Source organism: Sorghum bicolor, chromosome 1 (assembly GCF_000003195.3).
Source record: "Sorghum bicolor cultivar BTx623 chromosome 1, Sorghum_bicolor_NCBIv3, whole genome shotgun sequence".
Taxonomy (NCBI): Eukaryota; Viridiplantae; Streptophyta; class Magnoliopsida; order Poales; family Poaceae; genus Sorghum; species Sorghum bicolor.
The window spans coordinates 70999011-71023401 of NC_012870.2; the positions used below are offsets into that span (position 1 = coordinate 70999011).

At 41.5% G+C, this 24391-nt stretch overlaps 4 protein-coding genes across 4 annotated transcripts; 1 reads left to right on the forward strand and 3 right to left on the reverse strand.

Annotated features, from left to right (window-relative positions):
• On the forward strand, positions 939-5186 carry LOC8078824 (protein DENND6B). The gene is made up of 3 exons (XM_002465480.2): positions 939-2717; positions 2820-3012; positions 4888-5186. The coding sequence occupies exons 1-3, from the start codon at positions 1210-1212 to the stop codon at positions 5077-5079; spliced, it is 1893 nt and encodes a 630-aa protein (XP_002465525.1). The 5' UTR covers positions 939-1209; the 3' UTR covers positions 5080-5186.
• Positions 7517-9866, reverse strand: LOC110430536 (ubiquitin-like). The gene is made up of 4 exons (XM_021448295.1): positions 9491-9866; positions 9130-9334; positions 8426-8492; positions 7517-7959 (listed from the first exon to the last, which is right to left on the reverse strand). The coding sequence occupies exons 1-4, from the start codon at positions 9594-9596 to the stop codon at positions 7906-7908; spliced, it is 432 nt and encodes a 143-aa protein (XP_021303970.1). The 5' UTR covers positions 9597-9866; the 3' UTR covers positions 7517-7905.
• Positions 11339-20476, reverse strand: LOC8054310 (ERAD-associated E3 ubiquitin-protein ligase component HRD3). The gene is made up of 7 exons (XM_002468107.2): positions 19825-20476; positions 18545-19036; positions 16935-17150; positions 14525-14848; positions 13775-14017; positions 11826-12059; positions 11339-11726 (listed from the first exon to the last, which is right to left on the reverse strand). The coding sequence occupies exons 1-6, from the start codon at positions 20398-20400 to the stop codon at positions 11865-11867; spliced, it is 2046 nt and encodes a 681-aa protein (XP_002468152.1). The 5' UTR covers positions 20401-20476; the 3' UTR covers positions 11339-11726; positions 11826-11864.
• Positions 22247-23192, reverse strand: LOC8078825 (basic blue protein). Its single transcript, XM_002468108.2, has 2 exons — positions 22917-23192; positions 22247-22742 (listed from the first exon to the last, which is right to left on the reverse strand). Exons 1-2 carry the CDS (start codon positions 23080-23082, stop codon positions 22549-22551), a joined length of 360 nt encoding a protein of 119 aa, XP_002468153.1. The 5' UTR covers positions 23083-23192; the 3' UTR covers positions 22247-22548.

Below are 24391 nucleotides of genomic sequence, written 5' to 3' on the forward strand. Positions count from 1 at the left end.
GGTGGACCAAATAACCCTGGATCTCGTAGGATATATTCGAATATGGAGTCGATGTGAGAGCAGTTTGACCATGTGTAAAGTCTAGGGACATGTATAAATATGGCTCCTAGGGTCATTGTAAAGGATGATGATGAGTATTGAAACCAGCTATCCATTGAATCACTTCACCATTCACGTCTTGATATACTTTCGCTCTCGCCTCATCACCTGTCGCAGCCTCGCAGGCCTACGAGTAGCCTAGCAACTACCTAGTGTTTGAAGGTTAAGGCCTACAACAACACAAATGTATCACAAATCCTTCGATCACTCCATCCCTGAGGCCTTGTTTAGTTGTGAAAAGTTTTTCGATTTTGACACCGTAGCACTTTCGTTTGTTAACAATTATTGTCCAACTATAGAAAAACTAGGCTCAAAAGATTCGTCTTGTAAATTATAGATAAACTGTGTAATTAGTTTTTGTTTTTTATCTATATTTAGTGCTTCATATATGTGCCATAAGATTTAATGCGACGATTTTTTTTTGAAAAGTTTTAAAATTTTAGGATGAAATAAACAAGGCCTCTAAGAGCCCGAGACGCCAGACAGGATGAAAACGGATCAGATATGGACAGATATCACCTATATCATATTTGTTTTCATATTTTTAGTCGGGTTGTGATTCGAATACAGATAATATCAACCATGTCGGATAAGAAAAGATTAGATGTCGACATCATAACTATACGATTTAAATATTCAGATACGGATACGGTATCGAATATTAAATATTCGGATTAGATACAAATAGATCTAAACTTCTCTAAACGAATTCAGTCTAGAAAATCCCTACAATTTTTATACCAAGGCAGACGGAGAACATCAACTATGAGCACCAGTGGACCCATCTGGCAAACACGCTGATCCAGCCCCGCTCGGCTGTAACGCCCACACCCACCACTCCATCAGGCAGGGTGCAGGCACGCACCAGCCAGCCAGCGCCCCGCCCACCACCGAGAAAACACCGCACCACCCGCCCGCCCGCCCGGCCGACATCACACGACCGCCCGATCCGGCCGGAGCCTCCCTCCCTTTTACCCCTCCCGCGCCTCCGCCTGCGCCTCCGCGCTGACGCCCGCCGCGGCGTCCGCCCCCCGAGTCCAACCCCAATTCTGCCGGGGCAGCGGCTCTCCAAATCCCCAATTTTTTTTCCCTGCCCCAAAGGCCGCGGGGATGAACCGGATCCCGTCCGTCTCGCTGCGAGGCGGGGCGGACGAGGACGCCGCGGCGGCGTCGCCGCCCGCCGATCCCGTGGCGCTGTCGCGGTGGGTGCGGGCCTTCTCCATCATCCGGTTCGACCTGGAGCGCGGGCAGCTGGTGGAGGCCTGCTACCCGCCCGACGCGCTGACGGCGCCTGGCGGCGGCCTCGACCGCCTCGTCGCCTTCTCCTCCTTCCCGGACTCCATGTCCCACCACCTCCCGCGCCACCGCTCCTCCGTCCACGACTCGCTCTTCTCCTTTCGCGTCCCCGACCCGTCCTCCCCCCGCCGCGCTTTCCTCTACGGCTTCGTCTTCAACCGCCAGCGCCAGGACGAGCGCCTCCCCCGCGGCGGCGAGCAGAAGTCCGTACTCATCCTCTCCCACGCCCCCTACTCCTCGCTCTTCCGCCTGCTGCTGCAGATCCTCGGCCCGCTCTGCTTCGACGTCGGCCCCTCCGCGCTGGCTATGGTGGCGTCGCACGTCGCCGCGTGGCCCGCGCCGGCGCCAGGGCGCCCAATGGAGCTTCCAATTGGCAGTGCCGCGCTGCGCGTGCACCTTCCACCTGCGGCTGACGACCCTGGTCCGCCGCCTGCGCTGCTGCCCGCCAACCCCTCGGTGCCCTATGGACTCTTCCATGATGCCGACCTGTTTGCTGCGTTCCGTGGCTTGCTCCTCCACCTATGGACGCTCTGGGAGCTCATGGTGGTTGGCGAGCCCGTGCTGGTTGTTGCGCCGTCTCCAGCTCAGTGCTCGGAGGCTGTGGCTGGGCTTGTTAGCCTTGTTGCTCCGCTTTTGTATAGCGTAGACTTCAGGCCGTACTTCACCATCCATGATCCGGATTTTGCTCGCCTGAATGCGCTTGCGGAAGGCGAGGTGTTCCCGCCGATGGTACTTGGAGTGACCAACTTGTTTTTCTTGAAGAGTCTTAAGAGCATTCCCAATGTTGTATCTGTGGGAAGCCCAAATCCAAATTCCACAAGGGTGCTACCAGTGGGTGGCCAATCACCAGGGAATGGAATGAATGGGACACCTGGGAAGCTCAAGCTTGAGAAACTTGCAATCAATAAGTTCTCTCCAACTAGCCTATTGAATTCCATCAAATTGAGAAGAGAAGGCCCTCTTTCTCTCATGACAGAGCACAAAGAAGCATTATGGAGCACATATTCGCCGACCACAAAGCCCGATACTTCTGTTCTAAATAGGCTCATCGACGCTGGTGTGTCACCAAGGATTGAGGAGTCCATGTCAGTAGTCAACAATGAGATATTGCGGCGGCACTTCTTGGAGCTGACGACCAACTTCCTTGCGCCTTTTGGGCCGTATCTGAGAACTACAACACCATCAGAAGGGAGTTCACCTTTTGTTGACCCGCCACTGCTACCACCATTTCACGCAGATGAGTTTATCAATGGTTTGGCTGCTAGAGGTCCAGGGAAATTTTTGTCCAAACGGATGAGGTCCAATTGGTTGGACCTATACAGGTAAGCTACAATTGTTTTTATTTGTGAAGAAATTTGTTATGTGTCTTCTTTGAATTGCTGGCATAATAATGAAGCATGACCTGTGTTTCTCGTATTTAACAGGAGATTCCTTGAAGGCCCCAATTTCATGCCCTGGTTCCGGCAAAGACGTGCTGCTGCAGAGCAAGAACAGCAGAGGCTCTGGAGGCAGGCTCGCATGAATGTTGACATTGAAAAGCTAATGTCAAATATGTCTGAATTAGAGAGGATTGATTCTTTTAATGCTGTTGAGCGTTATCTTCTCAGAGAGATGGAGGTAACTTTTTTAGTCACATCTTTCAGCATTACATTATTAAGGCATTTATTCAGCAAGTTAGGTGTGCAAATTTAAGTTCAATCACCCAGACAAGTTCTATGTTCTGACAAATAAATGCCAAGAATAGCTCAGAATACAACATATCAAATAACGAAGAAAAAATTGCTTATGTTTTTATAGATGAATTTGTCACTGAAGACTGCAAACTTATCCTAACATGAAACATAAATAAGACTTAACTGTCTGACTCAAGACTTTCTTTTGTTGGGACTGCTTAAGTTTAAGTTGGAATTAGACTTGAACTCCAGAGGTGTGGTAAGGGGCATCCTGGCATTATCTGTGGACTCTAGGAATTAAAACAATTGAAATAATATGTTTGCGTAATTAATTGAGAATAATCTTGCTTAGGGATCAAATATTCCAACTCAGAAATTTAGAGTCCCTTTTAGGAAAAGATTCAGCATCATTTATCCATGTTGTGTGTATCAAAATTAGCACAAGTGAAGTTATAAAGAGCAGATCAGTGTCACTAGCAGTTTGCGTTAACTTCTTATAAAGAAAAGTAAATATTGTAATTGCTATCGCTAGCTGCCATAAGAATAGCTTGTTTGCTTAATGCTGGTAAAATCTATATTTCAAACTACCATCTTGCTCCAAGAGCGAAGAGCATAAACATATTTGGTGCTAGCCTGCCATCTTTTTTGTTAGTTTGAATATAGAGTATAGACACTCCTCTTCCTCACTAAAAAATTGGCAGCACATCTGTACTTCAAATTTTGAAGACTTCGCTACTCTATTAATGGAATCCATTGTTTTCTGATTGCCATGCCTTAAGAAATCTAGTTTTGCATAATAGTTCATATAGCTTGAATATTTATTACTATATTTTAGAAGAATTACTACTTTACCAGTTGGGAGCTAATAAGAACAATGTTAACTGCCTCTTTGTTTGAAGAACACCATGTTTGGTTAATGTTTGAATGCCTATTTACTGTACAACACTATATTGATCATAGGTTTTGTTTTCTGTTATTCTATATTGAATGCAAATAGATGAATACTGTAATTTCTGAAATTTTGCAGTTGCCTTCATTGGTATCACCAATTAACTAACCAACATGATGTTCCTTGGTTGATAGGCTAAAAATTTGTATTCTGTACAAAGATATTTCTGGACTAACTAATTCCCAATATATGTTCTCTGATCAAAAGTTAATTTGCTATTTTTCTGACTTCACATTGATAGTTTATAGCTTTCGTGAATGGGCCTTTAACTGAGTTAATGAGGTGGCTCTAGTAGCACTCCTTAGGTCCCGGGTTCGACTCCCTGTGGGAGCGAGTTTCAGGCTGGGGGTTAAAAAAAAATCCCCAAGTATATCTCACGCCAAAGCACAGGTCTAAGATCCTGCCTCGGCCATGGTCGTTCTCACATGGCTATAGTGCCATTTTGAATTAGTGGGGCAGAGGTTCGGAGGTTTTCTGGTTGTTCTCACACGGGCTATAGTGTCGTTGTGTATTGGTGTGGCAGGGGTTGGGGGTTTTCTTGACTACCTTGAGAAGCTATTCTTCTTAGCAAAATGGTTGGGGGCTGTCTTACCCCTGCAGGTTGAGTTTTTTTTTTATGGTTTATAGCTTTCAGCCTTTCACCATCTGGAATTTGTGGTTAGTATCTGTTTTGTCACTTGTTACATCATCAACCAAGGTTGTTAGACCAGAAATGGGCAAGATTTTTCTTAATGGTTTAATATGTAGGCAAAGGAATATCTTGTGCCATTAATAACGTGCTCAACATCCCTATTCTGCCATTTGGCCATCTATTCTGTAGACATTTATCAAGCGAAGTTTCTAATGTTAATGTTGTTGTTTGTCCTGCAGAACCCTGGGAAAGGAACTGATCCAATAGGAGCATGCCAAAAGTTGAAGGTAGACCTCCAAGCAGCATTCAATGTCCTGCCGAAAGACATGCAACAGCTCCTGCTCTCCAATCCTAAAAGAGCTGTTCTTCTTCAAGGTAGTCAAGAAAAGGCCCTGGGGCCCAACGGCATTGTCACCCAGACAAGTTTGTAGCAGTTCTTTCCCCCCTTCTGTAACATTACCATTGTGACTAATTTTCCCACACATAATACAAAGTTACATATTTACTTGAGTATATATATACCTGCTTGATGGGTTAACCCACGTTTGTCAGATCGGTCTCTTTCCCTCGTTCCCCCTTTATTAGTTTTCCATGATAGCCCTATTTGTAAGGCATGGGAAGTCTTAGCAGAGCGGCCCCAGCCTTGTTTAGTTTACTCTAAAATCTAAAAACTTTTTAAGATTTCTCGTCATATCGAATCTTACGTCACATGCATAGAACATTAAATATAGATAAAAAATTAATTAATTGCATAGTTTGCTTGTAAATTGCAAGACGAATCTTTTGATTCTAGTTAGTCTATGGTTGAACAATAATTGCTAAATACAAATGAAAGTGTTACACTATTAAAATCCAAAAGTTTTTTTTATGTAAACCAGGCCCTGCCACTCTACGTACGCCGTATTGACAGGGTTTGCTGCTGTATTTCAGTGCGTGATAACGCTGCGTGTCCAAATATTTAAGTTTTGTTGGTTTGAGATTATTAGCCGAATCTGCCAGCTATTTAGTGTTTTTTTCTCACAACAAATTAGTCAACCACAATGCATGGATGGCGTCCGTTGGTGCAAGTCTGACTGTCTGTAAAGTTCAGCTGACAGATTTCCTTTCACGCTTCCTTCAGATTTTGACGAAAGATACGGGGCGGATTTTGGTCTATAGACGACATGTTTCTCTTGTACTAACGACAGGTGTGCTGCTGAATATCGACCATGTGACTGAAATTTCGAATAATAAAACATTGACAAGACTTGATTTTACACCATGTTTACTTTGGCCAAGTGAATACGCTATAGAATCAAAATGACAAATGTTGCAGAAAAGTGCACGAATAGTATTGAATTTTTTGAAGCTGTATTTGCAAGCGGACTCACTAAATAGCAAATGTTCATCAGATTTGAATCTAGCGAACCATCAGACAACCTCCATGACTTTCCTTTTTTGGCAAAAAAAAAATCCCACAATTTTATATTTTTGGAAAGTTTTCTATTTTAGGCACAAAAATTCGCTACTTTTCTTTTTTGAAAAGTTGTACTCACAACTTGTACGTATACATGACTTTAACATATACCTTCATTGTGACAAAGTTACACACATAACTTATACATATAACTTACTACATGCTAAAGTTATACGCATAACTTTTATCTATAATATTTTATGGAACAAGTTTATCAACATAATTTATGACGAGACTATTTAGCGAACGTTCAAAAAAGTTACAATTTAAACTTAAGCATATAATTTAATTAAACCAATTTTAACATATAAGTTAATAACTGCAAGTTAAGAACAAAATATAATAAACCAAATAGCTTATGTGCAAAAAGTTAGACATAAAAGATAATAATTATAAGTTAATATGTACTAGTTACACGTAGAAAGTTAGATATAAAAGTTGTCTACATAAAGTTAGACATAAAAGTTACGTGCAGAAAGTTAATAATTACAAATTATATGGTAAAAATTTACATCTAGCATTTTAAAATAAATGTTTTACTTTTTTATGACATCAGTGGCTATGGAAAAGCGTGCTAGAAGGAGAGGTAGTTTGAACCTTTGTTACATCAAATCTAAGTGAACGATCGTCCAAATAAAATAAGGGTTGACAACATATATAAAAAGAAAAAATTGATAGACTTCTATAAAAAAATAAAAAGAGAAAAAAAGAAAAGAAAAATTTTAAAAAATGTTTTATAACTTTTGTGTTTTAAAGTTTTGGCATAAGTTGTAAGTTATATGGTATAAGTCATATGGTGATACATTTTACAAAGTGTTATACCAAGTTGTTAGTATAATTTATAGAAATAAGTTATGTTCTATAACATATATGTATAACTTAGTTACCTTCTAAAAATGGAAAGTTGTGGAAATTATCATTTCTAAATAAGAAAAGTTGCGGGAGTAGCTGATGGTTCGCTAGATTCGCTAATGGTGAACGATGGTGGAATTGGATTTTCGATTTGCAAGAGAGAAATAATAGTACTCCCTAAATACACTGGAAATGGTCTTTTCTGCGTCCATAGAAGAATTGGGTACGCGAGGAATATTCAAAAGATCCAATTTATCTGAAACTACTCTTTGCTGAACGCTTCCCATACAAAACCGTGCTCTGATTGCTTTGGGCTCGGATGAACGGCATCCAGTAATGAGCTGGGCGATCAGGCCAGACTGCCAGTGGGTGGCCATCGCGCCCTTTAAGTTTTCTGGTTTTCTTCTCTGACAAATTGAAGATAAAAGGTTTCTTGTATTTGTTCATCAACAATTATTTCAGTATCTCAATTAATCTTGTGCGTCCTATTCCCTATCAGCTCTTGTTTTGCGTCTGTCTCATTGAACAATCTAAGATTGTATATGGAAATATATTGCATGTGGAAATATATCATAATGGACCATACAAGATGACACGTGACAGCACGCATATCATAGTTTGTAGAGAACAACCATACGAGCATCAAATGTTAACAATTAACTGAGGAGGCAGCCACAACTTTCAACAGAGTAACCAGAGTTCAGCATTCAGCAGCATCTTCTAGAGATAGAAAATGTAGGCATGTAGCAGCATGCAGAGCTGGGAAGTGTTCATTTCAGCCAAGAGATGAGTTCAAGTGTTGAACTATACCATGTTAACTAGTAGCATTTCTTAACCATGCTATCGACATAACCCTACAGTTCAAAAGCCTAGCCCATCTTCAGTATCCACAATTCAAAAGCGTAGAACATCTTCAATATCCGGAAGGAACTTTACACCTTGGTAGAACTTAGTAAGTTGATTGATAAAACCTGTGCCTGTCCCTGCATTTCTTTAGCCTTAGCTGAAAAGTACAAATTGAGCAATATACATCAGACCAGAAAAGGAGGACACTGATCGTTGAAATTATAATGATGCTATCATCATCAGCTAGCGCTAGATGGAAATTCTAACATATATATGAAACATTACAGGCAACTCATAATTGAGAATAGCGCACAGTACACGACACAATGAATCTGAAACACGTGCAACATACAACAATATGCAGCCATATCTGAAACTATTGAGATATTGAACTCAGCACACACCATGAACTTAAATACAAAGGAGACAAAAGTATGTAAACAACGTACATCAAACTGATAACATGCTTGGCGTAAGCTTGAGCACCTATATGCTAGAGCAGTCCCCTAAAAAAAACGTACATGCTATAGCACAGTGACGCCAACTAACAGCAATTTTGAAAGATTAACCTCAAATCATATTTCAGCAATGTCTAAGATCCTGATGGGAGAAATAAGGCTCACCTGGTTGCTGTGGCCACACTTCTTTTTGCGGCAGTTCTTGGCCCCAAGAGGAAGGCGAGCATAGCACCTGAAAGACAAAAATCAAATAAAGATAGGCTCTGTCATCTGCATTACAACCACACTATCCTAATCCAACCTTTTCATATGGCCAATTCGTAACCAACTTATCGTCTAGGTCAAAAGTGAATCCAAGAGACATAAAGAAAAGAATAGGCAGGGCTGAAATTGCAGATCAAAAGAGAAATGTGGTTTGGGTGTTTGTCCCACAACGCCAACTTGTATGTCTGATTGAACAACAAATTCTATTGTCAGATAGGTGTGATGTCAACAAATACCCTTAGAAATGGTACTGTTTCGAAGGCCATACAAAGGTGCCTGTAACTGGCTAACGAAAATAATAGTCTCTGCAGTTGTAGCAAAGTACTGACAGGGAAATTGACATCTCAAAGACTCAAACAGAAATAAAGTTGTGTTCATAAGGTGATTTTGCAGGTTCAAGTTCCAACCAATCCGATGTCATTTTTGGCATCCAATGAACCCCAATCCCATGCAACCAACTTGCCAAGATGAAGACACAGAAACCTGAGGCGAAACTACCTGCTGAACGGATCCAAAAGCAGTCCAGATCGATTATTGCATTCACACGATTAATTCGCACAGAGATCTTATCCATGTGTGTAGCTAATATGTGACTGAGTACTTACTTGCGGCATATCATCTTGTTGACGTTGTACTTGTACGCGAGGGCTCGGAGATTTGGTGAGATCCACCAGGCGACGTACGCGCCGCCGAGGAGGCCAAGCTCCAGGTGAAGCGTGGACTCCTTACGGATGTCGTAGTCGACCAGGGTGCGGCCGTCCTCCAGTTGCGTCCCTGCGAAGATGAGCCGCTGCTCCTCCACGGCGATACCTACACGAACACATGAACATCGAACGAGCAAAACTCAAACAAGGAGCCCCGATAGGAATCAAAGCAATTAAGCAAAACAAATTAATAACATGGAGATCAGAACGCGAGGTAGGGATGAAGAACGGCCCCGATCACGATGTGCTGAACTGCTAATACCTTCCTTGTCTTGGATCTTCGCCTTGACGGCGGCGATGGTGTCGCTGCTCTCGACCTCGAGGATGACGGTCTTCCCCGTCACCGTCTTCAGGAAGACCTGCATCATCTCCCTCCACCGTGATCTCACGCACCCGGGCTTTCGTCCCTGCTTCTTCCTTCTTCCTTCTTCTCCCCCTTCCCTCTCGAGCTCTTGCCCTCTGGTTGGAATGGATGGATGAAGCGGAAGCGGAACCCCGGCGGCGCGCCGCGGGTGCGGTGCTTTGTAGCCGACTGCCACGCCCACCCTCTAGGCGTAGCGGTAGCGCGCCCGCCAAGTCACCGGGGAGAACCTAAGCTGCCAGCGTGGCTCTCAAGTTAGTTGTGCGAGTGCCCAGTGCGATGCAACAACTCAACTGTTCAAGTTATAATTCTCATTGCTCAAAGGCAATCCAAAAATCTCGTAGCCCTGTGCCCCTGTAGGCGGTTTGCAACAACGTTGAAACAGGCCGACACTAATCTTTTTTTTGTATGGAATTCAATGAAGATAATTTTGCAACAACGATCAGCAGTGTCAACCACTTCACAAACAGAAATGCAACTCCACACACCCTGACTACGAGGAATATTAACATAAAAATAACATTAATATTTCATAGAATTATTAAAGTTTAAATTGATTGATTTTTTTGAAAAAAAAAACGAGAAGTACATTTTCTTCTGACGGAGAAAGTAGGTCTCGTCTCACGTCCAATGGCGCCACACCAAAGAACACGTTTCCTAGCACAGAATTAGAGCATGCCAGGTAACCGGAAATCGGTGTTCTTAGACCTTGTTTAGTTCCAAAAAAATTTACCAAAAATTTCAGATTTTTCGTCACAGGCGCATACATAAAATATTAAATATAGATAAAAAATAATAACTAATATACTATTTGTCCGTAATTTGCGAGATGAATTATTGAGCATAGTTAGTCTATAATTAGTTAATATTTATCAAATACAAATAAAAATGTTATAATGTTTATTTTGCCAATTTTTTTGAACTAAACAAGGCCTTACTCCAACTTCTTCCGCAAAATACTCTAACGTTGGAGCTGCTCTCAGTCATCGTTGCCGTAGATAGCCCTGTTCATGGGCTGGTTTTGGCGGCTTCTGGTTTGCTTCCAAACAAGGGTTCGTTCATTTGGCATGGAATCATTGCCTACAATGAATTATATTGGAATTGCTTTGCAAACTTGTATAAGCATTGATCAAATGGAACAATTTCTGGTGAAATTCTGCAGAACTGACCGGGCCTAAGTATCCCAGTGTGATTTGGGCAGGTTTTCACGGGTTCCAAAAGGTTAGATTTGAACTAAATGAATTCCACCCTAATCCATCCATCCCAATACATATACAGATTGAGCCATTAAGATGAATTTGACAGCATCCAAACAAGGTCTTAATTGGATTAGGTTGGTCATGGTTTACACGGTTACTCTAGGGCCTTGTTTAGTTCATGAGAAATTTTGCAAAATTTTTTAAATTTCCCGTCACATCGAATCTTGCGGCACAGAAACATTAAATATAAATTAAAAATAACTAATTGCATAGTTTGACTATAATTTGCGAGACGAATCTTTTAAGGCTAGTTAGTTTATAATTGCACAATATTTGTCAAATACAAACGAAAGTGCTACGATGTTCATTTTACAACTAAACAAGGCTTAGGCCTGCCTCGACAGCACCGCTAGACATTCACTTCTGTCGCCCGGCAAACGGCTGCTCCGCGCGCGCGGCTGCCGTCGTCATTCAACCCTTCAAGATTCATTTTCGGACTCTTGCAAACAATGTGCAACTTCCAACGCTGATGGATACTATTGCAAACTTCTTCTCCCAATATGCACCGCCCTTTTTCAATTAACACATCCAACGAAAACTATACATTGTGTTTAAATGCTGATGTAAAGTTATCCGTTCCCAAAAGTTGCCTCTTCCAGATATATTCTCCGTGTGCTAGTCGAAATTCGATGGCTATGCAAATACACAAGGGGAAAAAGTCTACTTTTGAACATCTGTGAAATTTCTAAACAACATTTCTAAGCAGTCAGTTTCCAAGAATTGTTGTCCTTTACAAGCATATAGCTCCCTAAGTCTTGGAGAGCTGAATATTCACCAGGGAGCAAACATTGTCCGAGTTTCCAGCGGCTTTCATGTCCCTACTCAATTTAGTGTACATGAGTCACGTCAAGGAGCTATCATTTTACGTCTCCAATTCCCTGGAAGAACACCATAATATGGTCCACAACTTCAACATGAGCACAGTTTGTTATGTAGAAATTCATAAAAAGTCGATTTGGAAGAATAGTTATATGTACCTCAAGCAACAGGTCTGCCCATGTCATGAAAACTGACATTTACATGGCCACATCATCAGGTTGTTGGGGGTTGGCTGCTGCAACTTGACGCCTTTGACGCTCCCGCAAGTAGAGGACAGTTACAAGGCAAGCAAAGAGAGTCAAAATTGTTGCGTTCCCTTCATCCATGAGAACATCTTCCACCCATTCCTTAACAACAGGGTATATTTCTGGAAGTGAATCGATAAAATTAACCTGAAATTTGGAATTTATTAATCAAAACAATTGCCGATATGGTAACAAGAACGAATACATCCAAGCACTTGTGCCATGAATTAACTAAAACTACAAAGCACATCAACATACAACAGGACCCAGGCTCAACATCGCCTTGTTCATGTAGTGCAGCCTAAGCAAGACAACATGTGACACCATACTCAAAACAAAATGCAGCTCACGAATTGGGGCATGTTGGGTCATTTTATTTTCCAAAGAACCTTTGAAGGGGAAAAATTCTTGCATTGTACTATAGAAGAATAGAGTTGACCCAAACCTTAAAGCCACAAAGTTAATTAGAGGGAAAATAATCAAAATAATGAACAGAAAAATAGTCCAAGTGGCTTGCAATGCTTCAAAATTTGCCCAAAACTTTCTTGGGCTGCTTTAGAAGTACTTTCCAATCTTGTGCAAAAACTTTCACCAAAATTCCAAATTAATATAGTTGTGCTGCATCATATCTTTGGAATCATAGACTCACATTTTGACTGTTTCAAATCTGGGATCAAAGTTCTTCCTGTCTGCACAAGACACCTTACTATCCATAGATCTTCTCCAACTTCATTACACAAGGGGTTATTTCATTTGTTTCACTTTTATTTCCACAAATCAATCAAAGTTCATCAACTGAAGACTATTAAAGGTATCTTATCAATGCCAAGGCATCACACTACTGCTTGTCTCAATATAAGGTTGAATCCCTTTGGATTGTGCTAAAAAATTCACTATCCAAACCAGGACATAAGGGTTATCAAATTCTTGAATACTCCCTCCAGTCCAAACTATAAGTCGCTTTGACTTTTTTGGTACATCGACTTTGCTATGTATCTGTCTACATAGCAAAATCGATGTACCAAAAAAATCAAAGCAACTTATAATTTGGAAAGAGGGAATAACTTTGAATTTTGAAGTACTGGAAACCGGATAACAAAGGCTAAAGAGCACAGAATCAGAATAAAGTGCCAAAATATGGGGCAACAAAACAACAATATTCAAGTATGCATGTGTCAGGGACAGGAAATTCAAGGAATACTTTGTATACCAGTGTGTTTAACATCAGTATGTTCAGCAAGTTAATCCCACTCGAAGTAACTTTAGATTAACAGTTTTAAACCTTCTTCATTATAATCATGACACTTGACAACTCCAAATATATAGGAATAACTTATAAGGCTTTCCCAACATATCATTTAATGGACTGGGGACTAAAGTTCATTGAATACATTTGATATACTCCCTCTGTCCCTGAAAGCTTCAACTCCTAGAATCCGTGCCAATCAAACTTGTTTAACTTTGACCAAATTTATAGAAAAGAGCATCAATATCTATGACATAAAATGAGTATCTTATGAAAATATATTCAATGATAAATCTAATGGTATTAATTTGGTACTATAAATCTTAGCGTTTTTTTCTATAAATTTGGTCAAAGTTTTAAAAGTTTGATTTAGGACAACTCTAGAAGTTGCAGCTTTCAGGGACAGAGGGAGTAAGTTACTGGGAACTGGTCGATAGCTACAAGGTATCAATAGCAGCAACCCATTGGGAATTAATACAGGAAAGAGTTTTGGCACAAACTATTAATAATTATACATGTTTCAAGTGAAGCCGTAAAGCACAAAACAAGGTATCCAATGTGAAAGACACAGTAGCATATAACTTGTACTTACTGCACACAGAAAATAATGTCTTACCAAAAAACTGTCTGCATAGTTCTTCCTTAGCCACAAACTTGTTAGTGCAAGCATGACAGGGAGTTTAGCAGCTGAATCCACCTCAACAGCTTGATCATAATATCTTTTTGCCAAGTGCAAATCAAGGGGAAGTCCATGACCATGCTCATGCATGTACCCAAGGTTAAACATAGCCTGAGCATTAGACTGTGACCGAGCATGCATATATGCCTCTGCTGCACGTTCGTAGTCCCTTGCTACGCCCTGTAACAGAGAAATACAAGTAGGTGATGCCATATTGCCAGTTTCTCAGCAAATGCAGATTCTCCAAGAAATACCACATGGAGATATTTCACTTATATAAATAATTTGCTTCTGAAATCTGCCTAAGAAAACATTGACATTTGGTTTGTTCAAATGCATAAGTTGCCAGAAAAAGGTATTCATATTGATGACATCAGTCATCAGTAACTGCAACATATATTCAAATAATTTCTGATACTCATAATTTCAAATCAATATATTGTTAATCGTATTTTAAATGATTGTACAAACAGTCAAATACACAATGATCTTGCTAACAGGTAGACTAATAGTGTTTATCAAAAAAAAAAGAGCCCCAAATACTTAAAAAACATATGTGAACCCGCTGAAGATATACTAAGCAAAAAAGCTACGGTCCAAAAGGAGTGTATAAAGATTCAAAATTCTAGCACAAGCAGCCCTAACCAACTTATGTATTCTAAAAAGTCAGATGACTGTAGTACATACCCGACCATAGTAGTAGGCATCGCCAATCAACAAAGCAGCATGCTCATTACCCTGCTCGGATGCTTGCCACCACAAAGCATGTGCACGAAGATGTCTTTCCATATCTGTGCAATAACTAGATTCTCCCATGCAAATACTTTGATCACCATACCTATCCAGAATCCAGGCAGCATTGCTCTGTGCAACCTCATATCCAAGATCTGCCATTCTGGAATACAAGAGCAATGCTTTTCCAACATCACCTTTCAAGTAAGACTCCAGAGCCCATCTGGACAGTGAACTCCAGGGTCCCCTCTCAGCAACAGACTTGTACAGCATTGTTGCCTGAAACAAGAAAATAGTAAGATGACTATATACTTGATTGATTGAGGCATCAGAAGTTATTTCTTTAGTTGGTTCATGTTTCCCTATTTGTATTATTAACAGATTAGTAACAAAAAGATCAATCAAATTGGCATACTAGAGGATTTCTCCAAGTCTTATTTATTGAGATATGCATTTCAGCATGTATGATGTACGCCTTCTTTTTTTTACAAATTTATAATTCAACTATAACTATACAAATGAAAAAACACATGTGCAGATCTTAAAGGTAAAGGCATGTACCACTATCAAGATACAAAAATAGGAACAAGAACAGGGGTTTATTGCTGCCTGATGAAACAATCAAGACGCCATATCTGAAGAAGGAAGTCAGTGTTCATATGACCAATGGATGTGCATGTGACAAAAATTCCTCACACCATGGTATTTCAGCAATTAGCGTAATGTCTACAGGCCTGTTTGGCATGGCTCTGTCTCCTTCTGAAACAGCTCTGGCTCCTCTAGAGAAGCAGCTTCTTTAGTGGAGCAGAAACATGTGGACAAACGTTTGGCAAAACAGCTTCTCCTGTTTTTTTAGAAATGGATGGAAGGGGTCAAATGTCCATTGTACCCTTACCTATTTGACACATGAGTTCTATATTTGACCCTACTTTTCAAAGTGATATTCATACGAAATAAACAAATGTTCATGATAAGAAAATAAAGAATAACCCATGATTTTTTTTGGCACTGTACACTCAATTACTGCTTTTAAAAGGCGGCTGGACACTTAATGACTGCTATTAAAAGAATGTCATTAGGATTGTTATGGTGGCATGTAAGATGGGTCAAATAATCACAAAAGGCCCAACCTACTAAAATTCCTTCCCTTAATCCCATTGGCCCATAAAGCAGCCCATTGGCACCACATGTCCAAATAAGTGCAGGAGCAAGTCTTCTGCTCCCAATGACAAGACACCCAGACTTCAAGTTACCGTCACTGCTGATACTTCAAACTGCACCAAAGTTCACTTCCAATGGGGAAATAATTGTGTGTGTGTGTGTTTGCGGGTTGGGGTGTGGTCTATAGAGGTTTGATTAGCTTACAGGACCCCTCTGCCTGAAGCTCCACATGTCTGTTCCTCCTGCCAACTTTGCTGGCTGCCGCAACTTGTTCCCCCTCCATGGGCTGAGATAGAAAAGAGGTGCGCTGAGAGAGAGGTGAGGGCTGCACCCATCTTTTGCCTGGGGGGGGGGGGAGCTCAGCAAAGCTAGAATTTTTTGCTCCCTCGTGCTAACACAAAAACGGGTTGGGCTCCAGCTGCAAAGCACTTCGTTTGACACTCATTCGGTACAGCTTCATCCAAAGCCAGAGCAGCTCTTTGAGAATGAGGAGCCATACCAAAGGGGGCTGTAGTGGTACTATAAGAGATAGGTCACAGCAGGCAACAATACCATCACCAGAAAGTCACTAGGCTGCAGTGAGCTGCTACTCCGGCAGGAAGCAGGCAATGATGCTTGCAAGCATATGTCAAGATGTCAAGTTTTCAGAGCCATGTAAATTCTGAAATACTTATACAAGACTCTTGAGGCATATACAAACAGTTCTGAACAAAACAACTTATGTTATTAAGAGTGAATGCACAGCAAACTTTGGATTATCCTCACGGGGGAGGAAGGACGAAAATAGAACTTCTGTTTGTCTTGAACCATTTATGCTTTTAATGATGATATTGCTTACATATGTGATTTTCTATTCTCAACTCAATAAAGTATGTACATACACGGATATACCTATGTTTTATGGAAGAACCTTGTCTCTGCACACTAAAATACTAAGCACAGAATCAATGTAAGCAAACAATTCCTACCCTCAGGGGATCAATCAAGAAAACTAAAAAGACCTATCAATATCAAACGTGATTAGGCAACGTTGCACACAATCTTTGTGTTTATATATAACTCATGAACCAAATTTCTACCTAAAGCCTTTTTACCAGGGATCAGGATGATCTGATCTGATCACACAAAGCTCATGGGGCATCCTAGTTACCAGTCACAATTTAATTTTGACCAACAATGCAACAAAAGAAGCTTAGTCATTTACCATATGGAGATTCCTCTTAAGACCAATGCCTTTCTGGAACAGCTTTGCCACCTGATAAATAGCTTTTGGTTGCCCAGCATTAACTGCATGAAGCAAGAGATTGCATGCTCTAATTACATCCCTCTTTACGCCAATACCCTTAAGATACAACACACCAAGGTTATAATGTCCCCCGGCTTCCTTATTCTCAGCTGCAAGTTCAAAAAGCTCCCTTGCCTGCAACAACAAAAAGGATGGTAAGTTCCTAAGTTCATGAGCATTTGGGCTAGATATATTATGTGAATCATTTTTTACTTGCATTTTGTGCCTCAGTTGCCAAACCTAGTGTACTAGTATACGGTTTAGGTACAACCGCCCCCCAGTCCCCCACCCACACTCCTTTGTTTCCTTTATCTTCTTAATAATGAAAAGATACACAGCTCTGCTGCATTTTTTAGAAAAAAAAATATATGGTTTTTTTCTTACTTTCTTTTGAAAGAGTGGTTCTATGTCTTTATCTCAAAAATCCATAAGACTCACCCACTTCTCCATTCCACTTTCAAAACTCGTGTTCGCATGGCATGGCATGCCATGCCATAGATTCAGTATGTGGTTGACCACATGTCCCATGTAATTGGTGTTTTCTTGTCGAGTTAGCATCAAATTTGGTCGATCTCAGAATGTCATACAATTAGTGCTTGTAGGACTAACAGATAAAGGTAACACTAATATGATCGCCTGTTCAAATATACTTGTGTAGGTGTATTGAACGAATTCACAAACACTAGCAATTACTCACTCCATCCCAAATTGTAAGTCATTCTAAGAATCTTGGAGAGTCAAACTTTTCTAAGTTTGACCAAATTTATATTATAAAATAATTATTATTATGGTACTAACTAAGTATCATTAGATTTTTTTCTTAATTATATTTTTATAGTATACTCACTTTACGTTATAAATCTTAGTATTTTTCTCTATAATTTTGGTCAAACGTGAAAATGCTCTGACTCTCCAAGATTCTTGGAATGACTTACAATTTGGAATGGAGGGAGTATTCAACAGCTAAGAGTGCATAACTGAAAGGTTTCTCGCAACAACGTGTCTCCATGGAGACCTAAAACAGGGGGCACCCCAAACTCCAAGACATTATAAATATGACCCCCTAAATATAATATACTAGCAAGAGAATCCAGGGACATGGTATTTCTGTAACAATACATGTTTTATTCTTGACTACTAGGATAAAATGATGGAAGCTGGACACCATGAATTAAACATGAAAAATAAACAATAACACTCAAGTTTTGCTCCATAACAATTATGCATTGTAATGTTAGTATGAAAAATCATGTTGACAAGATCAATGGTACTATTGTGGAATGAACGGTTCCATTGCTATTAACAGGTCACTCATTTAAGTACATCTCAACAGATAAGTCACGCATAGAAGTATATCTACCAAAACAAAGTACAGATAATCACCTACAAATTTTAATGACAATTAAGAAAGGACAGTAGAGGCTAAAGAAAAGTGTAAATGGGAAACATTTAGTTCCAACAGCGTTTTAAGTTTTCTAATGTTCAGCTATAGATATGCAATTGTATCGGTATAGTTCCAACATACTTACTTTTGTCAAGTTTTTCTTCTCCACCCCATAGCCTTTAACATAAAGATAACCCAATCCATTGTAAGCTGAGTAATGTTGCTGCTTTGCAGCAAATGCCAACCACTTGTATGCTTCGGTATAGTTCCTTTCCACTCCAGCACCTCTAGCATAGATCTCACCCAGAAGCTCCGATGCTCGTGTCTCGCCTTTCTCAACAGCCTTAGAAAACCAATGAAATGCTTTTCCATAATCACGACGGAGCCCACGTAGTCCATAGTAATACAGAAGCCCTAATTTGTACATGGCAGCAGCATTGCCTCGCTGTGCCTGGTACTCTGTGATTTGGAAATCTTCATCGTCCTCACCCCGTGACTTCCTCAAGGCCTCTTTATTTTCTTCAGTCCCACTGTGAAGACGGATTGGTTCAATCACTGGTGGCTCCTTTGATATCAAGGAGCTTGTTAGGGCAGCTTCTGCAAGTTCAGCGTATAGTATAACAGCTTCTTCATACATCTGAAAATTAAAATGATAGGATTTGACAAGTTGAGCCCAATTTAAACACCAATAGAGTGGACTGGAGTAGAACATGCTACATGACAATAATTAGGTTAGAAATAACTAGTATAGCATATATATGACAATTAACAAGTGTAGAAACCATCACAAAATGATAAATCCAGAGGATTGCTAAGAAATTATATTGAATTAGATTGAGCAAGCACTATTTTTTTATATGAAGTAAACCTTATTGCGATAACTACAGATTGTGCAATACATGAAAGCAATCAAAAAGAATTAAAAGCTAGGGCAAGAAGCTAAACTGAATATTTTTAAGGTAAAATACTATCCCTCATTCTGTTTCATCAAAAGAAACACAACAATTTACAAGAGAACACTGCATCAGACATTCAATGTCTGGATGCAAGATAGAAAGAGTAAAAATGGTTAAGGCTGCTCACTGGTACTTAAGAAAAAAAAAACATCATGGTTAGTACTGATAAATTTCATCAACTCGATTATTGCTCCTTAAATTATCTCCAACTTGTAAGATGATTTTGTGTCACGGAAAGCATTAGTTCTAGAGAAGAATTTGTAGACCTACCATTACATATAACCCTACAATGATGAAGAGGGAATTTGATTCTCTAAGGTGTAACGTTTGTGGTAAAAATAAGAACCCTACAATGATGTGGTAAAATTAAGAACCCCCAATGATGTGGTAAAAATAAGGTGTAAATGTGTAATGTTTGTGTACGCAGATTGTACGAGTGAATAAAAGCAAACGGTCTTGGCCACCTCACCTCCTGGCGGAAATAGGAGTACGCGAGGGCCATCTTTGACTGGAGATCTCCCGCGTCGGCGGCGAACTTGTGCAGCAGGAACGCGAGCGATCGGGATGCCGGGCGCGTCATCCCGGCGCCGGTGAGGAACGCCAGCGCGGACTGCGCGCCCGGGTGCCCCGCCTCTGCCGCGGCCTCGATCTGCGCGGCGGCCGTGGCGAACGCCGCGTCGTCCCCGTCGGACGCTGCGGAGAGCATCGCGCGGGCGCCCGCCACGAAGAGCCCGTCGGCAGGCGAGTCCGTCTCATCGCCAGAGGGGGGAGGGCTGGTTGGGTCGAGGAGGGGGACCCAGGATGACGGGGAGAGGAGCGGGTCGGCGGCCGGCGAATCGTCGGCGAAGTCGTCCCACCCGTCGTCGTCGGCGGAGTCGGCAGAGGGGAGGGACGGGTGCGCGGTTGCCGAATCCTTGAGGAAATCCTCACCGGAGAGAACCAAAACAAAGGGGCGCACTGCGGCAGCTGGGCGAAGGAGAGAAGCGGCCACGGCGAAGGTGACGGCGGCGAGGAGGAGGAGACGGCGGTGGAGGACGCGAGCCATCGGGGAAGGCGTGTGTCTACGAGAACACGAGATCCCTCCCCACCCCCGTCGTACAGTGGGTTCGGACTTGGGAATTAGGAGCAGGGAACCGCGTCGCTGACAGGTGGGGCGGTCGAGCGAGCAGCTAGGATTGGACGTGGAGATGGGACACGCAGTGGAGACGTGTCCGTGCTCACGTGATTGGCTGGACGTTTGGGCCTGGGGTGGATCCGGACTCGAGGGATTTTTCTTGGGCCGTGCGCTAGTGTCTTCGATATGGCCCATCGGCCGATGAGTTTACTTCGACAGTTTTGCTTGGGGATGGGTTACGTATTTCCAATGTATATTTGGGCCTTTTATTAGTTTGTTAATGTTAATATACGTTTCTCAAAAAAATAAGTTCTCTAATATTCAATCCATAGTCATTTGACTTTTTTAATATCAAGTTTGACCACTCGTCTTATTCAAAGTTTTGTATAAAATATTACTTTTTTTTGTTGTGTATTGGTTTATTAATAAAAGTTCTTCAAGAATGACTTAAATTTGACTATATTTGTACAAATTTTTTGAATAAGACAAGTGGTCAAACTTAGGGTAAAAAAGTCAAACGACTTACAATTTGGGATGGAGGGAGTATAAAAAAAAAATCCCTACCGCATCGCCTTTTATTATTTTGGCCTTTTATTAGTTTGTTAATAAATCGATGGCGTATTTGAGGTAAAAAAATGATTCTGTTGTAATGTATGAATATATTTACTTTTTAAATATCGAAGGGGGATGTTTCTTGTCTGACATTGCTCGCAGACCATCTCTAGGGACCTGACAGACCAAATCTCTCGTTACTATAAGAATTAGAGCGACATGTTCAAACATAGTACAGAGTCCCATTCCAAATAAATTGGACTACGAGCGTTTTCATAGTAGCATACAAGTTAAGGTAGCATGCTGACTAGTCGGCGTTTTCATATTAGCATACTTCCTCCATCCAAATTGTAAGTCATTCCAAAAATCTTGGAGAGTCAAAACATTTTCATATTTGACCAAAATTATAGAGTGAAATACTAAGATTTGTAACGTAAAGTGAGTATACTATAAAAATATAATTATTTATATAATTAAGGAAGAATCTAATGATATTTAGTTGATATCATAATTATTATTATTTTATCATATAAATTTGATCAAACTTTGAAAAGTTTGACTCTCCAAGATTCTTGAAGTGGCTTACAATTTGGGATGAAGCGAGTACAAGTTAAGGTGGCATGCGACTAGTCATAGTACAAAGTCCGATTCCAAAGTGAATTCAAACACATGACGTGATCATTGAAATAAATCTTCTAGCCACAGTGTAGTGACCATGCTACAAGCTCCTGTTGAGTAAGACCATTTTGACGATGCCGCAGCTGAGGCCCTGCCACAAACGACGACAAAGAGAGAGAGAGAGAGAGAGAGAAAGTTTGAATGAATTTGAAAATAGTTTAAGGTTTCCAATGCAAAATTGTTTATTGGCTTTTAATTATTTATTTTAATATGGTCAAATTAGCTTAAAATGTAAAATGCATAATAATATATCACAAAAGTATTAGAAAAAATAGACAAATTTTGTTAGGTTTCTAGGAACTAGATCTACACGATATAGGTGACAAATATCACAAAACGAACTTTATATTTTTTATGTAATTAAAATTATAGATTTCTTAATATTTTCGTCTAGTCCACAAGCTACATGCATTGTCGTATATGCGAGAATATATTTATTGCCTCATACAATGCACGGGCATATATCTAGCGTAAAAATGGGTCCTTTTTCATCTTTTCATGTTGTTTTGCGCATTCCAGCAACCAGCATTCAGCGAAGATGATCACAGCTCAAAACCAGTATCTCACTGTTCCATTCCATGCAAAGATTCTACTAAACAAACAAAAGAGGCCACTGCTTCGATAAACAAACAACAAAGCTGCAGTACGCTTTACTAACATGCATGCCCATTACCCACACGTACATCATTCCTGACCTACCAGTCGCATACATACAAAACACATGAACCGGTATATCCCCGCTGCCACACCACACGATTGAGTTCTTGCACTTGCACGATCAATCGGCCGGACCCACCGATGACACAGCAGCACTTATTCATGCGCATGGCCGGCCGGGCATATGCATGCTCAGCTAGCGTTGACGATCATCTTCATCCCCATCCCGCAGTGCCCGTTGAGGCTGCAGATGAAGTAGCTGGTGCCGGAGCCAAGCGTGATGCGGTCGCTCCCCGAGCCGTACGACGTGCCGGAGGGCCGGCAGCCGTAGTAGCCGCCGGCGTCCACGGCCACCACGTTGTGCACGGAGGGGTCGTAGTTGAACTCTGCACGCGGGGAGAAAAAAAGGCTATGATAAGCGTTTGTTTGGAGTTGGAGACCATCAAAGCTATTCGTTTGACTGATAACAGTAGAAAGTACGATTGATTGAATTATTATGAAATAAAAATACTGCTGAATAATTTTCTGATTCGGCTGAGCGAACATTGGCCACTACTCACCGAGGACGTCCCCGGCGCGGAAGCTCTTGCCCTTGGACCAGCCGTCCGCGTTGAAGGACCAGTCGACCCTGTGGGTGGCCGCGTCGGCGACGCCGAGGAGGAGGCAAACGGCGAGCAGGCCGCCGAGGGCAAGCCCCCGCGTCGCACTGCCCCTTCCCTGAGCCATAGCGATCGCCGCCCTGAGCTGTTTCTTTGGGCGCTTTCTTAGTGGTGCTGCAGAGGCAGAGCAGAGGAGTGTGATGCTGCTCTGTGTGTTTGAGCTGCTGTGATGGCTGGAGAGAAGGTGGGGGGTTCTTCTTATAGAGGCGAGAAAGGGGCCAACCGGGAACCTGGATCCATCAAGAGAGCAAAAAAAAAAAAGTTACTCCAGTTATTATCCCAAAAATGCGATGGTGGTTGTACCAAATCCGAATGCCTACACGGCGCGCAAGGAATGTCCTTCCACAAAAGCTGAGGACTGAGTTGAGCCTAAGCTCAAGTCTCTCGCTAAAGAAGAGCCATTGCTACATGCAACAGTCAAAACCCCTGATTCCCTAGCCTGTTATCATCGTTTACTTTGGCCTTTGGGCTTTAGCAACCTTTTCACGGGTTTTCTGCTAGGGTACCTCAGATTACCCGGCAATCTTTGTACTGCTCAAATTATACTGGATCTTTCGCGTCACATCTAGCTGGTAGACTGGTGAATTGGTGATCCACAAGCGCAAAAAAAAAACTGCATGGGGAACCGGCGAACATGTGCATTGTATTGACGAAATGACGAGTATTTGTGTGGTTGCCGAACAGATAACTGGTTTTTGGGAGACTGCACGGCAAGGGCCAAACACAAGTCTTTGTCACACTCTTATGAAAATGCTTCGGTTTTCCAGTCGCTGTTGCGAAGAAACTGTCATACTTCCATTTCGCAAGGAAGATGCCATCGTTGTCGAGGACTCGAGGTAACTCAGCTAGCATGACTCTGTCATCGTAGCAACTAGCAAGTCGCTACAAGCTGCACTGCTTGTGTTCGGCCATGAACTGAAGAGAAATTCAGAGGACGATAACAGAGGCTGCTTTGCGTATCTACATATCAGATTCTTCAGTTTGCTTTGAGGATTGATTCAGTTCGTTGTGTCGAAGTACACCAAGCATGTTTCAGCAAATGTCCTTCGACTGTATATGTCGTGAGAAATGCACGTGGCTCTTTGGCCAATCTGCTTGTTGCTTTAGCTGACGAAAACTGGCTTACTTCAACAAAGTAGCTAATGCAATGATAGATCAGGGCCACTTCACTCATTGGCTACCTTTTAGGTAGTATCCCAACTTTGTCAAGCTGTTGCCCACTTGCCACCCGAGAAAAAAGTTAAAAAATGGGATAAAAATTACACGCTAACGCAGCTGGTTTCTCAGACTCAAATCGCTTCAAGTTTTGCTTTTTTTACCAATCACTCTTGCGTGATTGAAGTGTCCAGGCGATAAAACACACTCAGTTTTTCTGA

Bases quoted from the DNA above. Each gene is read 5' to 3' on its own strand.
- LOC110430536 (XM_021448295.1), bottom strand. From the start codon at position 9,596: ATGATGCAGGTCTTCCTGAAGACGGTGACGGGGAAGACCGTCATCCTC. The intron at 9,335-9,490 runs GTATTAGCAGTT...GTGTTCGTGTAG, and splicing joins GAAGATCCAAGACAAGGAAG to GTATCGCCGTGGAGGAGCAG. The intron at 8,493-9,129 runs GTAAGTACTCAG...TTTGTCTTTCAG, and splicing joins AACAAGATGATATGCCGCAA to GTGCTATGCTCGCCTTCCTC.
- LOC8078825 (XM_002468108.2), bottom strand. From the start codon at position 23,082: ATGGCTCAGGGAAGGGGCAGTGCGACGCGGGGGCTTGCCCTCGGCGGC. The intron at 22,743-22,916 runs GTGAGTAGTGGC...CCCCGCGTGCAG, and splicing joins CCGCGCCGGGGACGTCCTCG to AGTTCAACTACGACCCCTCC.
- LOC8078824 (XM_002465480.2), top strand. From the start codon at position 1,210: ATGAACCGGATCCCGTCCGTCTCGCTGCGAGGCGGGGCGGACGAGGAC. The intron at 2,718-2,819 runs GTAAGCTACAAT...CGTATTTAACAG, and splicing joins AATTGGTTGGACCTATACAG to GAGATTCCTTGAAGGCCCCA. The intron at 3,013-4,887 runs GTAACTTTTTTA...TTTGTCCTGCAG, and splicing joins ATCTTCTCAGAGAGATGGAG to AACCCTGGGAAAGGAACTGA.
- LOC8054310 (XM_002468107.2), bottom strand. From the start codon at position 20,400: ATGGCTCGCGTCCTCCACCGCCGTCTCCTCCTCCTCGCCGCCGTCACC. The intron at 17,151-18,544 runs GTAAGTATGTTG...TTGTTGTTGCAG, and splicing joins AGAAGAAAAACTTGACAAAA to GCAAGGGAGCTTTTTGAACT. The intron at 14,018-14,524 runs GTATGTACTACA...TCTCTGTTACAG, and splicing joins ATGCCTACTACTATGGTCGG to GGCGTAGCAAGGGACTACGA.